At 39.0% G+C, this 16,506-nt stretch overlaps 1 protein-coding gene and 1 non-coding gene across 2 annotated transcripts in view; both read left to right on the top strand.

Moving 5' to 3' along the window:
• The window catches only part of OPN5 (opsin 5), a 43,024-nt gene extending 27,203 nt beyond the window's left edge, over positions 1–15,821 (top strand). The window contains exons 6-7 of the mRNA XM_010362833.2: positions 2,609–2,666; positions 14,901–15,821. Of these exons, the coding sequence (XP_010361135.1) occupies positions 2,609–2,666; positions 14,901–14,909 (67 nt within the window). The 3' untranslated portion in view covers positions 14,910–15,821. The remainder of the gene's footprint in view (positions 1–2,608; positions 2,667–14,900) is intronic.
• On the top strand, positions 14,291–14,454 carry LOC115897235. Its single transcript, XR_004057151.1, has one exon. It is a non-coding gene; the product is annotated as a U1 spliceosomal RNA (small nuclear RNA).
• Positions 15,822–16,506: the final 685 nt, after the last annotated feature.

Below are 16,506 nucleotides of genomic sequence, written 5' to 3'. Positions count from 1 at the left end.
GTATGCTCCTTGGTTGATACTGTTTGTGCTACACAATGAAAAGAGTTTGGGAATCCAGCACCATTTTTCCTAAAGACCCAAAAGGCTCAGGGTAAGTACAGACTTGGGGTTATTGGTGGTCTTCTGTGTCCACTCAGGGCCAGTATTAGCAGTAAAAAGTGGAACAGGCACCTGAATTCATGGTCTGAGGTGAGGGGTGTTGATAGGGCCCCTAGTTTCAGTGCTTTTTGTTCTTGTTTACTTGATTTTTAGATATTTTTCAATACTTCTTCCCTTGAGTAAGTAAGGGACAGTGGAAAAAAAGTAGAACTAGCTATGAGAAGATGTGGGTTTTGTCTTGTTCTTTCATTGTGCCTGAGCAAGTGACATATATTTTGGACTTTAGGTTCCTCACAACGGATCAAACGAAACGATGACAAAAAGACACAAATAAAAGGTAGCATTATCATTATTGCTGTGGTACAGGGGAAGAGACACACAATTTGAAGACAGAAGACCAGTGTTTAATGTTCGGCTGTTTACAATATGTTTACAATAGCTCTATATCTTTGAACAAATTGACAACATAGAGCCAGAATTGGAATAAACAGTAATAATACCCATCTCCTGAAGTTGTAAGAATTAAGCAAAACTGATATGTGAAAAGATCTAAGGGATAATTGTTAGTAGTGCTTTCATATTTTTTGGTGGTTGCTGCCTTTGCTGTTGAATTGAACAGTTAAAACCAAGTGCTAAAATGCATCTCTTTCTGAAGTAATAACACTATGTGCTCATCAGCTATTGATATTTTGTTACCAATGCAGATAGAGAGAATAATTTTAATAGAGCAGTTGTGGGAGAAAGTAATGGCACACTTCTTCATCTGAAGGAGTTGGGAGTTTGACAGGCATGACTGCAAGCAAATTTCATGTACCTCATAATTTTGCCTCAGACTGCCTCTGTGTTCTGTACATTCACTCACAACCGTGAGCAACCCACACATATTCAATACTCAACATTGGGAAGAGGGAAATTTATGTGGGAGAAAGCGACTTAGGGCCACAGACCTTTGGGAAAATTAGTCAGGCAAGAGACAGCTCAGTTCACTGGTTCCTATTAGCTGTTTATACGAAATACATCAATTACTCTGCTGGAGAAGGACAGGGCTATTTCTTTTCTCTAGAGGGTCAGCTTTCAGGGGAAAAAGCAGGCGGTAGAGTCGAAGCAGTGAAGAGCCCTTAGGTGCTAGAGGTTAAAGCCTCTTTGTGGAAGGAATGCTGAAGAGATATTGAGTTGCAGATTTTAGAAGGGGCAGCTTCAGAGAAGAGCAGAAGGGTGGATGGTAGCCTCCAGAGGTTTCTTTATATCTTTATAAAGAAGCCAAAAAGAAACCTCGTTTCTCTTTGTTGTTATTAAGAAGCTATGCAAGTGAGTAACGTGCGGGTCTGCAGAGCAAGGTTAAGTGATGTGAAGCTAGTTTAGAATTATTGCAGAAATCAAAACAAGTGAATTAAACTGGATTAATCAATATCCTTGTTCTTTTCTTTTCTGAGCCCTGAAATGTTTTTGCTTATAAGGGGACACCCTCTTGGGAAATATTTTGAAATCAAATAATAAAGCTAATGTATTGAATATAGGATTATGGAAATAAATTTTGGGTAATTTTAACAGTCTATTACAAGTTCAACTCATTTTTTCCTCCTGAATTGAATCCCCTGAGATTTTGGTAGAAGTTGGTGAACCAAAGGAAACAAATGTGGCCAAGAACTCTTTCTGGAATGTTATTCTTTTATCCAGATGTAGTCTCCTATATTTTGTAAACAGCCCTTCTCCACCCTGGCTGTGTAATGGAGACACCTGGGGAACTTTGAAAAATGACTGCTGCCTGGGCCCCATCTGCCGAGATTTGGTTTTGTCTGGATTGGTCCTGAGCTTCCGTTATTTAATTGCTTACCTCTCCCAGATGATTATCTTGTACATTGTTAAAAGCTAATGAACCAGAGGCTGAGAAAGGAAGACACTGGCAGTACAGCTCATAGAGTCATAGGCCTTTGCCTACATGGAGACAAGTGAGGCCACCTATGGTCAGTGACAGGGGAAAGAGGCTGCTGATGCTAGGCCTATCTCAGATGGAGAAGAAATGTTCAAAAGGCACTGGGGGTTCAAACATTTGATTGGGGGTGTGCAGTCAAGGATGGAGTCATTTGCATTCCTGGTATTGAGTGGAGATAACAAGGGAGAACAAAGCTGCAAACTTTGGCATTGCTATCATAATCAAACCTCCCCTGACCACCTTGGCTTGCAATGCTGTCTTCATAAAGAATATTCCTTCAGTACGTGAATCACAAGGCCTAGTTGAGTGCAGGTAGGTGTACAATTAATTTTGTCATGATGGCACAGGAAATGTGCTGTAAATGAGTGGCTTGTTTTTGGAAAACTCTGCCCAAATAATTCCTTGACTTTGAATATTCCAAATTGAATTATTATTTTCTATCTGTTGCTAATTCAAGATTTCTGTACATAATCCTCATGGTAGTCAAGTTTGACATATACATAGGTATGTATATGTATATGTATTTGTGTGTGTATATGTATATATTAAATTGTGTTTTTCTTCTCCTATATCTAGGCTGCACACCGTAACCACAGTCAGGAAATCTTCTGCTGTGCTGGAGATTCATGAAGAGGTATGAAGATGGATACAGCATCAGTATGGACACACTATTCACTTATTTGCCTCTTCACTGCTGTAAACGTTTGATTGTGGTCACACTTTTGTCTTCATATTATATTTTTATATTTTGTATAGTTTTCCTCAAGCCAGGGGTTGCTGGGAAATTCCAATGGCTAAATGGAAACTAGATTACAGGATACTAATTTAAGGAATATTATCAGGATGAGCATCCCTGGAACTTTCTTTTCATGTACTTTAAAACCTGTTGTCATGCCAAACAGAATTGTGTGTGAGATAGTGAGAAAAATGTTGAGAAATTTTATTTATTAGGGGGTTATTTAATTTTATTATATCATTGTCATTATTATTTCTTAATGTCGGGTTAGGGAGGCAGTTTCTGGGGCTCATTTAGGTGGACGATCATGTATGTTGGGCTATGGCTCTTTGGTAGGTACTTTGGTTCTCAGCCATTTTTCATGCCCGGGGAAGTTCACACTCTGATGGCAGTCATTCCACAAAGGAGTCCTCTGGGGAAATCAGTTTTACCTTAAATCACTAATGGAAAACTCTCCTGTATCTCCAAATTTAAAGACAACAGTAATTTCCGCTGATGATAATTTTAGCCACATGGATTTTCTCATTAAGTTCTTCTTACTAAAATCATGGATGTAACAGGGCATTATGAGTTGTAATTGCTTAAGTAGTGAATTTAGTGAAAATAGCTACTTGGAAGTGTTATTTCTTCTCTTTGTTCTTTGTTAGCTTGTTATTTCTTTTGTTCATTCTTTTTTTAAACAAACACCTTTTGAGGCAGATAGGTAAAGAGATGTAGATATGAATGAGATGGAGTGATTTCAAAGACAGATTCCTGCCCTTTAAAAGCTACTGAAAGGAGAAGGCACGTAGATAGTATGTCCAAATAGGTTTTCTACTCATTGTCTATTATCTTTTCACCTAATCTGATAAGCAGGACCATCTACATTGCAGTTCTTTTAATTAAATGACTAGACAGGTGTTCTCTATGCTTCTCTATTCCACCCACCTCCCCTTCTGCTATGAACTTAAGCCTTGCTCATCAATTGTGATTCTGCCTTTCTGGTAGCTGCCAGCAAGAACAGTGAAAAGGGGAAGAGGGTGGCCCCTCTCACGCCATTGATAACCTCTCCACTCCTTCCACTTGAAGGTTTGTAGAGAATCATACCCTCCTCCAAGGCTCAACCTCAGTACATGGCACCTTCAGTTCCTTTGTCTTTGTTCTTTGTCAGTCAGGGGTGTGGGATGAGGAGTGACTTGATAGGTGTCATTGGTTTAAGATACATGCCAAATAGATGTTGGAAAAACATGCTCTATGATCAAAACAACAACAACAACAACAACAACAACAGCAACAACAAAAACAAAAAGCAACAACTCTGCTTGGGGCTTATGACTGCGTATCAAAGTCTGGAGAAAAGAAGAGGCAGAATTGTTGTTAGACTAGAAAGGCAAGGAACTTTTCGACAAATGTGTAAATTATAGAGGTGTGAGAGTATGTGGCACTTCAGATGGAGGTGGACACAGCTATAAAGCACAGTCAGGTTTGCACTCCTCCTCTGTGCCCTTTGGCAAGTTTGAAAGATGAGGATAATAACAATAGTATCACAGGGTCATTGTGAGACTTATGAAATAGTATCCACATAAGTCACTTAGCACTATGCCAGTGACAGAGAAGCATCCCTGTGTACTAACAACTGCTCTTATTATTATTAAGGTGAGTGGTGGTGGTCAGAAGTGGAGCTGGGAGTGGCAGACTGGCAGGAGCCAAATCAGACTCCAAAGGCCTTGTTGTTTATGCTGTTATATGGATTTTATCATGATGGTGATAGGGAGACCATTAGTGATTTTAGGCTGAGGAAGAAAGACCAGTCTGGTGGCAGTGTGCAAGGTGGATTGTTTGCATGAGAGTGGGGAATCAAGAGTAGAGGTCAGCAGAGCAGTTAAGAGGCTTTATAAAAAAAAATTGCAACTTATGAGAACCTGAATTAAAAAATGGCAATAAAAATGAAGATGAAAATTTAGGTTTAAAATATTTTAAAAAGTGACAAAAAAGTGGTAATTGATTACATGGATGAATAAGAGTTGAAGATAACTTGGGGCCATCTGTTTAGGAAATAATGTAGATAATGGTGTTTACAGAGGGGAAAAATACAGGAGAGCGAGTGGGATGGGGGAGAGAGTGAATTATATTTAGAATATGTTGAACGTGGAGCATTTGCAACATAGGTAAAGATATTCAAAATAAGTAGTTAAAAATAATCTAAAGTCATACTGAATGATATATAGATTATATCATTATATCATTATAATGATATAATTATAGATTATAGAGTTGCAGAGTGAAGCAGGTAGGACAAGAATGCTAAAAGAGAAATTGCTGGTTTTAAATGACCTGAAGAAAGTGAAGTGAAGGAGATTTTTTTCCTTCTTCTTCTTTTGTTTTGGGGGGATGATTGTGGAAGTGGATGATGGATGGTGGTGGAGGTAAGAAAAGGAGAAAAGAACACTCAGGTTGGTGTAGATTTGTCTAGAAGGTGGAATTTAACATTAACATTGTACCAACGTTCCTGAAGACAGGTACTTTAACTGTTTAACTAGAATATGGTCTTAAACATGGCTTTATAAATGCATGTATAAGAAAAATTGGCATAGTGAAAAGGAAAAAAAAGAGTTTAAATTGTAGGAGCTTTGGAGGAGATCCTAGAGTTAATTTCTGCTATCAATTTGAAAAATATGATTTAAGTGCTCCATGCTTTGGTACTACATTGTTTTGGGTAATACTCTGAGAGCTGGGAGGCACCAGAATTGATAGAGATGTGGTTCTTGGGGTAGAATGGAGGGAAAAAAAGCAAGGAGTCTTTGAAGTTTGGCTCATGTACACCAGACTATCAGTGGATAATTTCCTGAGTGGGTTTTACTTCCCCAGTGGCTTCCAATGATTGGAGAAAGCTCTGTACAGTCCTCAAACACATCTGCAAATTCAATTTTAGCTTAAAAAAAGATATATTGCATTTTATGTCTGGGAGCATTATCAGAAAGACTGCAAAATCCTTGAGCTTGTAGCTATGCCTGTTCTCCTTTGGGTTTTCATAACTGGTCCAGTGCCTGATGCATAAAGGACATTTGGAAAGTTAATGGTTGAAATCAAACAAGTAATGACTTGGGGGGAGATATGGAAACATGGGCTAGAATATTAAATCAAGAATGTAAAATCCTGGATCCCTGGATTTTCATTTAAACATGGCCTATCTTGTTAACAAATAAATGAGTAAATAAATTTGTAAAATGGAAATTGAGAGTAGAAATGCCCTACTAACTTGAAAAGTTGGATTTCAAGAATCATAATAAAATATAAATATATTTTAAGTATCTCCGAGTAGAATGAAGCAATAAGAATATATTTCACAGTAAAATCCAAGTTTTTGACTTTTAGAAATATAATTGTCTCGAGAATCAAGCATTATGCTTATTTAGGACTGAAATGGTAACTACTGAAATCTGTCTCATTTAATTTCCCACCACTGCCTTTAATGACCTTTAGCAACATGAGCCACAAGTCTACGAATAGAAATGCTTCTCCATTAAGTGAGTGCAAATGAGGGAGAAAAGACAAAGGAAAGGAGGGGGAAAGAGGAAGAGTCAGAGCTAGCTGATGAGTAGGCTGCTGCAGGGATCAATGATGCCGGCATAATGAAATGTCTTGAAGGCTGCCAAAACATCAGAGAACATTATATATAGAATGAAAATATATGTCATTAAAGAAAAAAAAGCAGAGATAGCATCAGTCTTTGATTCAATAACTAATTTTGTAGAGAGGGAGCCAGACCTCATTGTCCAGGAGGTCAAAGGGTTGACCATTCTGTTATAATGAGGCAAAAGGCAATAAATATAAGACCCCACAGGGGATTTGCTAAGAAAACACATTTAAGGGCATGCCCTCAGTCAGTACAGACTTTGCTCAAAGCCTCATGCTATTGGTGGATGCCGTGTTGTAAAATCCCTGGTCACCAGTGTGACCCTCAAAGATTTTTAAATGATTTAACCTTCAACATATTTGTTCATCAGGTTATGGGACTACGTGGGATATATTCTAAAAATACTTTAAGAAATTTGAATCAAACCATTATAATTTAAACTGATTTTCTCAATTCCTTTGAACCTTCTTTCCTTAGCCCGACAAATATATCCTCACATGCACCGTGAGGTCTGGAATAGACAGACAACTATTACTTAAAACATATGTGAGAGAAAAAATTCTTTCAGGTATACATGGTAGTTGTTAGTTTTGTTTTAGTTTGGTTTTAACATTGGCCAAATCTACATAGGCAAATACTGCATTCAGTCATTCTGCTTTGCATTCAGGCACTTTTAAGCACCTGCAGTATACACTGTCCTGAATGTTTGGAAGATACAAAAGAAGGGGACAATGTGTTTTTAGTTCCTTAGGGATTTGAGGGTTTTTGGCAAAGTTTTGACCTTTCTATATATTGTAAATACCTTTAAGTGTGGCAGTTTTTAGATGAAGACCTATAGGTTTACTTTGATGACAGAAACTGCAAAATATCGGGAGAGGTCCTGGGAATTGATTTGCATATGTCTCTGTTCCCCTGATGAGGAGAGAAATATGGGGCTTTTGCAAGGTCTTCTAGAGCAGAATTCAATCATTGCCAGACCAATGTTCTCCTATTATCTCTGGGTGTTTGAATGTTTGGTTCGAGCAAAGGAAAATTTCTTGAGTCAGTTTTCTTCTTCAGGATACAGCAAAATGGAGCTGGCCAGGTGATTTGGGGCAGTGTGGATTACAACGTTGTCTTCTAAACAGTACCTAGAGCATTGGAGGCACAGCATAGAAGTTCAGAGTACAGTTTCAGAATTAGCAGACTTGATCTCAAACTCAGGTGCTGTCATTTACCAGCTGTGTAGGCAAATTACTTGATCTCTCAGTGTCCTTGGTTGTCCTCATTGTGGAATAGGGACAGTCTCATCTCATTAGGATTTGTTGTGATTCATGTATTATCTGTAAGATTCTCAGGACAGTTCTGGCCCATTGAAAATATAAAATAAAAGGAAACTATTGTTATCATCACTATTAGAGGAAATAGGTAATTATTCCAAGTGGGTTTTGTAGTGATAAGAGTGAATCCTGTCCTTGAGGAGGTAGGAGGACATTTCTTAATATGTCTGGTCACCATAGATCTGAGAGATGTTAAATCTGTTTGAGAAAGTGAGAAACACACCAAGATTCTGTGGAAATAGCAACTGGTAGCTCTGCCACAGGAAACTTGTAGTGTTAAGAACTGATGCTATAAGAGATATTTGCCCTTCTGAGCCACGATTGGAGGTGCCAGGTAGTGCATGAGACCAAGGAGAATAGAGATTTACTCCACTCCAGTGGGAGTCATCATGGAGACATACTGGCAATGGAGAAGGGGGTCAGAGCACCTTGCCTATTTAGCTTTCACGAAAGGGTCGAGATATTCAGCCTTCCTCTAGACAGTTTGCTGAGATGGGAACACAACTCCTTACCATAGATTTTTCTGGAATGCAGGCAGAAACAGAAATTCTCATTGAGCTTCATGCCAGTTACAGAAATTCTAATTATCAAGACCTCTGATTCTGACTTTAAATACATAAAAGTGTATTTAAAGCAGAGAAGATTCCATTTTGAAGGCCTATCTAGGGTTTAAACTCATTAATATCTGTGTATGATGTTGTTGTATATAGAGTGGTTTAAATCCTTGTTACCCAAAATGTAGTCTGCAGACCCAGAGCTTGGGTATCTCCTGAGAGCTCATTAGAAGAAAAGAACTTCAGCCCCATGCCTGACCCACTACTGAATCAGAATCTGTAATTTAACAAGGTGACTTTCCAGCCCATTGAATTTGATTAAGTCAATGATTCTGTTAAGACTAATGTGTTTTTAAGTCTTTTTTCCACTGGATGTGGTCACAATCAGAGGTGTCCTGAGAAATAGTACCATAATCAATGGGCAGCTGTGTAAGAGCAAGGACTTGGAGTCTTGAAAGTATCCCTGGATACTGGGGATTTGTGAGCAGGACACTCTCTAAGGTATGTTTCACCCTCAGGACAAAGGGAGATTATGGCATCAGCTGTCTTGCGGGGAGAATTCTGAGATGACAGCCTCCAGTGGAACACTAGGGACAAAGGCCCATTAACCTCTTCAAGAAACCAGGGAAGGGGAAAATGAAGCTCTTGGGTGAGTCAGCATTTCTTCGCATACAGCTATATTAGGATTGACTACTTAGAGCTAATTTGTTCAGAAAGAAGGATATTTTCCTTAATACCAAGAGTTACACTTATTTAAGTATTTTCTACTTTGAAAGTGGCATTCACTTCCAATAGCCACCTGATCCACATATATATACATCCAAAGAATAAAATCTAGTTAGAGGGGGAAAAACCACCTAATACATTTGAAAAATGAGCCAAATTTGTCAGCAAGCATGTGGGATTTATTCAAACTGCTCAGAATAGATCTGAATCTACACAATCTGACATTCCATCCATGTAGAAGCAAAGCCATGTGTGAGACCAGGCTGATAAAATGACTTAAATGATTGGAAGTGAAGAAGAATAATAGCATTGAAGCAGCAAGTTACTCACGACATTTCCAGAGAGTAGAGAATCAGGCACTCTTCTCTAAATATAGGACTGGGCCTGAACATTGTACAAACACTTCCAAGCTAGCGTTTTGTAGAAACTCACTGCCAGTGGGGATTTGGCAGGGCATTCATCCAGAGGATAATCTCAATCTGCAGTTGAGCCTGTGTGTGGGGCACAGATGAGGCTCTTAGCTCAGGATGGCGATGAAACCACACACTCCACAAAGATGATGTCTCTCCAAAGCATGGGAAAGTGTTCCAAGGTGAGAGATGACCCTATCCACCTCCTTTGAGCTATTTTCGGTATTGTTAGATGAGGTACCTGGGCAGGCATGGAAAATCAGCAGTCAGGTCAGCTGGGAGCTGGGATATTATGTAGACTTCACTGTAAGAAATGACTGGCTCAAAGGTGTTCATGACAAGGGTTAGAGCAACTGGAGTGTATTGAGGCTGAGCAAATATGGTGGAAAGGAGAGGGAGAGTGGAGGCAATGTGAGTGTCTGAGACCGTTAATAAGCAAAAGAATTTCCTGTCTCCTTCTGGGTTGCAGCAGCTGCTGCTGGTCCAAGCCCTGCAAATGCAGACAGGCATTTAGAAGATCTAATAAGCTGAGGACTGAGGACTGTGTGGGCAGAGGAGAGCAACAACTTCTTCTAGACAAACCCCTGCCAAAAAAAATATGCTTGCAAAAGTTGGTACAAAAAAGGAGGCAGATGTGGCTTCTTTAAATTTTTTTTTTTTTTTAAATATTTTTAGCTCCTGGAGCAAATATCAGAAGTGGTTAAGTAACTATACTTGTAATTTAGCAGCACAATAAGAATCACAACAAGAATATGTGACTGTTGTACTCATCCCAGGACACCCTAAATTTCCTGGGTAGTGGCATCAATGCCATGACTTGCTGGTCAGAAATCTCTAAGTAATTCTGAAAATTAGGAATATTATATATATATTACAGTATAAGTAGAAATATATATATACACATTACAGTATAAGTAGAAATGTGATACTGGAGAGGAGAAAGGGAGTAATTTATTCCACATTCAGTAGTTTAGTGCCTCGGTTTCATTCAGTGTTAGCAGAATTTAATTTAATTTAATTTAATTTAATTTAATACAATTATTAATTAACAGTTCATCATGCAATATAAATGATTTTCAAATGAACGAAACTATTTGCATTAGTCAGGCTGCTGCTGTTGCTGGCATGTTTCCCATTATAGTGTCTTATAGGGTTTTCGAATTAAGTTCTGTGCTTCAGCATGGTTGAAATGATAGGGGAAGCGATATTATTCCAGAAAATACCCTGCTGGTTTTATTTCTAATGCAAACATAAGTGAGGAGTTGGAGGAAATATTCTGAGGTAGTGAGTCTTAGATGTCAGCTATTTCTGTATTGATTCCAATTAATACAAATAGGTAAAATGTGTTCTCATTATAGTGAGAACATGATTAAAGTTTGAAACTTGAGTTATTTTCTGGGAAGCAAATTCCTTCAAGCAAAATAATAAAAGCTACAATATTAAGTTTAACATATGCCAAGCATTGGTTTTACATAAGAGTCAGCATACTACAGCCCTGTGGCCAAATCTGGCCCACTGCCTGTTTTTGTAAATAAAGTTTTAATGGAACACAACCATGCCCACTTGTTTACATATTGTCTATAGCCGCTTCTCCTTCTGAGGAGAGAGAGAGAGAGAGAGAGAGAGAGAGAGAGAGAGAGAGAGAGAGAGAGAGAGAGAGAGAGAGAGTCAGTTTTGCAAAACCTAAAATAGGAACTTTCTGGCCCTTTATGGGAACACTTTGCTGAAGTCTGTTCTACTTTTTTACTTGTTTTAGCAGCCCTAGGGATTATTCTTTGTCCCCTATCAGGAAACTGAGGCACAGAGAATTTATGCAGCCTGCTTAAAATTACACATCCATCAATGGAAGACCTAGGATTCCAGATTTCTCAGTCTGCCTCTGAAGCCTGTGACTCTTAGTACTTTGCTATATGGTTGACCGATTTATTCTGTATTTAGATTTCTTCTTTCATCTCGCTTGATTTAAAATCCAACTCTAGGTCTCCTACAATAATTCTATTTCCTTGCTTGATTTACACTTGAGATGAGAAATTAGAGCTGATTTCTATTCCTCTTAAGGGAGTCAGGAGGTCCTAGACCAAGCGCACCAAATCCTAACTTGGTTTATGGGATAAGGGAACCAGTTGTATGGGGGTGTGATAGCATCTGAGGATAAATTCCAATAGACATTATTTATTGAGTGTTTCCTATATAGGATGCAAGGCAAAACATAAGGCATGCTCCTTATATGAAAATAGATCACAGTGTGGTGGAAAAACAAATAAGAAAGTACAGTTGACCCTTGAACAATGTGGGGGTTAGGGGCACTGATCAGTCATGCAGTTGAAAACCTGCCTATAACTCTGGACTCTCCCAAAACTTAACTATTAATGGCCTACTATTGACCAGAGGCCTTACCAAGAACAGAAACAGTCAATTAACACATTTTTTAAATGTTATATGTATTATATACTGTATTCTTACAATACAATAAGCTAGAGAAAATATTAAGAAAATCATAGGAAAGAGAAAATATATTTACTGTTCATTAAATGGAAGTGAATCATCATAAAGCTTTTATCCATATTGTCTTCACATTGAATAGGCTGAGGAGGTAGAGGAGGAGTTGGTCTTGCTGCATCAGGGATGGCAGAAGCAGAAGTGGTGGAGGAAGTGAAAGGGGAGGCAGGCGAGGCAGGCACACTTGGTTTAACTTTTGTTTCTTTAAAAATCCACATATATAAGTGAACCTGTACAATTCAAACCTGTGTTGTTCAAGGGTCAGCTGTAGATGGTCTCACTACCTTGTGGGGAATGCTATGACAGAAGCTGCACAGGGAGGGCTCTGCTAAGCCACATGGGTGTGGGAGGGGATGGAACCCAGGGACATTGCTGAAAGATGCAATCCCTGATGGAAGTTGGTCAGAAAAGAATTCTAGGAGGGTCTTCAAAACCAGAGAGAGCTTTGTGAGGAAGAGCACACTGAACATCTTGGCACAGTATTATTCTGGAGACTCTGAGAAGTTAGGTAAGAGACAGAAAGGAGTCAATTCACTAAGGTCTTTGAACATTGATATCATCACGGTCAATAATTTCCACTGTTTCCAGTTGACTGTGGGAAAAATATGTGAGCAATTTTAGTACAAGTAAATTGTTTTAAGATTTTTATTTTAAATCTTATAGTTTCAGGCCAATGTTGTCCTTGTTCTCATCAAAATGTAGCATTCGAAGTACCTATATTAGGGTTGCATAGGATGCTTGGTTAAAATGTAAATCCTTGGGCCCCACTCACACTTCATACATCTGACTGTCTGTGGAATAGTGGCTACAAATCTGCATTTAAGAAAAGCAGGTGAGGCCGGGCTTGGTGGCTCACACCTGTAATCCCAGCACTTTGGGAGGCCAAGGTGGGCAGATCACATGGTTAGGAGTTCAAGAGCAGCCTGGTCAATATGGCAAAACCCCATCTCTACTAAAAATATAAAAATTAGTTGGGTGTGGTGGCACGCACCTGTAGTCCCACTTACTTGGGAGGCTGAGGCAGGAGAATCGCTTGAACCTAGAAGGCAGAGGTTGCAGCAAGCCGAGATCACACCACTGCCCTCCAGCCTGGGTGACAGTGAGACTCCGTCTCAAAAAAAAAAAAAAAAAAAGCAGTTGATTCTTATTCCAGGTGACTCTTATATACTCCACAGTTTGAGAAACATTGAAGGATAGTTTTAAGAAGAAATTGGGGGAAAATACATCCATATAAGATCTGTTAAGTGTCTGAATGCTGGTACCTGGGCTGCAGAGAGAGGGTAATTAGATTTTGGAAGTACTTTGGAAATAAACGTGGGCGAGAGTTTGTTATTAATTGAATGTGGATGGTGGCTAGCAAGAAGAAAGGAAATGCCTTTCCTTATTGAAAAAAATATGACTTAGGCTATTGACATGAGATAGAGAATATTTTCCTCATACCCAAAACTGTACTCTTCCTATCTTTTCTCCTAGATTAATTTAGATTCTTGCTCAATAAATTCCCCAGTTTTTACTCTGAAATGAAACATGCCAGCCACTTTGGAAATAGATGCCCAGTTTAGTTCCATAGAAACTCAAAGGCACGTCCAGAGGGGTTGGTTGGAATTGGTATTTCTTGAGATGAAGAAGCTGGTATGTAACAGGGTGTGTTTGAAATTGTCTTGCCAAATGAGAGTGCTGTGGAGTCTGGCAAGAAGGGCAGTGTAGTTCTATTACAGAGTCTGTTCTGTAGGCAGATTGGCCATGAGAGCTAATAAAAATTTGTTCATGAATGAACATCATTAGAGTATTTTTTTATAATGTAAAAAAATGTTATTTGGTTGATTGTTTTTATCCTCCCACACTTACGTTGTTCAAATCCTCCAAACGACATCTTCAGTCTTCACAGTTCCACAAGCTAATCTGTTCTAGATAATTCAAAAGTGGGATAAGACTTTCCTCTCCTGTTTTCGAAGGACACACCTTTGAGGAGGATATGGTTTGCCTTGGCTGCTCTGAATAACACAAGAAAATAGCATAAAATCCTGCTGTGATCCCAGCAAAGCCCCAAGCCACATACTTGTTGAAAAGAACATAACTAAGAGAGTCATCAGAACTGAATTCTGACTCTGGTTAGTTATGTGGCCTTGGCCCAGTGTGTGACTGCATATTGATGTAGAATGAGACACAAATTTAACCCTCAAGAAGCTTATACTTAAACAGAAAAGGCAGAGTCAGGGGTTAGAGAGATAGTTTGGCTTCAACGAGGAAGCACTATTTGAGCAAAAGCTTAAAGAACAGATTAAGTTTTCAGGCATAGAAGGAGGTGGAGGGACATAACTGGAAGCCCTAGCAGAGTCATACCTGGAAGACAGACTAAAGTTTATATTGGATGGATTGAAGGGTATGTAAGGAGAAGATACCTACCTGTCCGGGGAGACACCACGATTACTAAGATTGCTTTCCCAGGGCAAGGCTTATCCATTGCAAGTCAGATGTACTGACCCCTGAGACACCTCCAAATATGGGAAACTCTACTGCAGAATTTGTGGTAGTGTGGGACTGTGTTCACGCTCTCCTCTGGTAAAAAAAAAAAAAAAAAAAAAAAAAAAAACTTAAAAAATGAAAAAGAAGGGTATATGGGAGAAAATTAGGTAGTATAGGTGGGTAGGGAGAAGATCCTGCAAGGCCTTACAGGTTAGTCTTTGGAGGTTGCATTTCATTCTAGGCAATGCTTAGGAGTAGAAGACAAGGGCATGTATTGGGAGACTTTGGAGATTCTATAGGTAAGAAAGGACCCTGAACTAGAATTGCAGCCATTAGAACATCCAGGAAGGGAACAGGACAGGATGCACCTGGAAAAAGGACTCTGCATGTTCTGGGAGAAGCCATCTCAGTGACAATGTCCATTGCAATCCCTGTTCCTTTGGTGTGTGTATGGTATGTTTAGGCTCTGAATTTAGTTTTGGACTTTCTCCACTTACTGGCTGTGTGCCTCACCCTAAAACTCAATTTTTTCTTCTCTACAGTGGGAATAACAAATGTTCTGGTTGTGAAGAGTGCATCCGAAGTGCTTACACAGCGTCTGGCACATGCAGAGAAATTAGCTTACAAATGTTATTTTTCTGACTTCTCGCCTCCACTCCACTTACCCTGTCAGGAAAAAATAATTCACAAGGAATATCAAAACAATGATGCACCCTAGGAGTATCCAAGTATCTTAGCTGAGTTATCTCACTCTAGTATACTGGCAGAGTTACAACCAGAGAGTGCTAGAAACCCATGCTTTCAGCATCCTGCAGTGCACACCTCAGTCTAGTCAGTAAGGACCTCACTTTCTTCTGAACTGGGACTTGTGAAAGCTAGCCTGGAAAGCCTGATTCAAGGAGATCAGGCTGTGTCTCTAACTGGAGCAGCTACACTCCACATCTGTAGTTTGATTTGTTCTATTGCAGATGATGTACTGGGCAGAGGTGAGTGTGGACTGGTGAAAATCTGTTTTTATGACTGGCAAAGCAGTGCAGGGGTCTTTTACTGATAAGAAGCATCATCAGTAGAGTTTGTCCCTGATGCCTTTACCACAGCATCTGAGCCGCTCTCAAGTTTTTCCAGGCCAACTCCAGTTTCAATGAGGATAGTGTGGGCTTTCTATGCCCCGAATGTTCTTACTACAGTTAATATGTAGGTTACTGCCCCAGCCCAGCTGCAGGTTCCCAGATATAAATTCCATGTAGGCAGAAACTGTCCAGTTCTTGAAATTGAATTATTTCCTTGTTTTTTTTTGGTTTGTTTTGTTTTTTTTCTGCTTAAAGCTCCTTGGGATGCTTCCTCTTAAACTCTTAAAAGTCTTTGAAGAATAAGAGGTTAAGCTAGGACAACCTGAATCTATTTTTTTTTTTTTGTAAAAATGAGATTGAAATTATCCCCATAATTCCATAAATTAGCTTTTTTCCTTCTTTCTTTTTACTTTGTTGGAAACTATACAACAGAAACAAAGTAAGAAGACTCTACCTTAATTTTAAAGGTAACTCTTACGTAAAAAAGAAAGTCATTATGTCAGGCCAGGGGGAGAGCGGAAAGGGGAACTTTAGAGAATGGAAACAAACTTAAGCATCTTGTAAATTTTGAGTGAATTGTGAACACATAATGAATGAATGAGAAGGGCCAGCCAGGAGTCTGTGAAATGGTCCAGCTGGGAGATGCCTAATGCATAAACACAAATCTTGGTGACAGGTAGGTTAGCTATCTGTGAACTTTCTAAAGGTTAAATAAACAACAATAGGATTTTGTTAATGTGCCAAAGTGAGTTTAAACCATGAAAGACATGATGCAAATATGCAAGTACCTTTAATTGGGCATAATAAAAAGTAATGAGGTATGGTTAAAATACTTAACATTTAGAACAAGAGAGAAGTTAGGGAGAATTTTTGTCTAAAAAGCCAAAAAGTGACAGTTGATTGGTGATTTTGTTGTTATCAGGAGAGAGAATTTTCTTAATATAATAAATTAGGTACTTTGGCAAGTGAAATGGGTTCTAGGCCAATTGCAAGTCCCTTTGGGTTCCCTGGCAGCTAAAACCTTGGCATTCCCAAAAGACAGCTTCAGTTAAAATGACAGATGAACCTGATTCTTCAA

The sequence above is a fragment of the Rhinopithecus roxellana genome, chromosome 4 (genome assembly GCF_007565055.1).
Source record: "Rhinopithecus roxellana isolate Shanxi Qingling chromosome 4, ASM756505v1, whole genome shotgun sequence".
NCBI lineage: Eukaryota > Metazoa > Chordata > Mammalia > Primates > Cercopithecidae > Rhinopithecus > Rhinopithecus roxellana.
The sequence above is the reverse complement of the archived record's forward strand: the minus strand, read 5'-3'. Positions and strand labels throughout refer to the sequence as shown.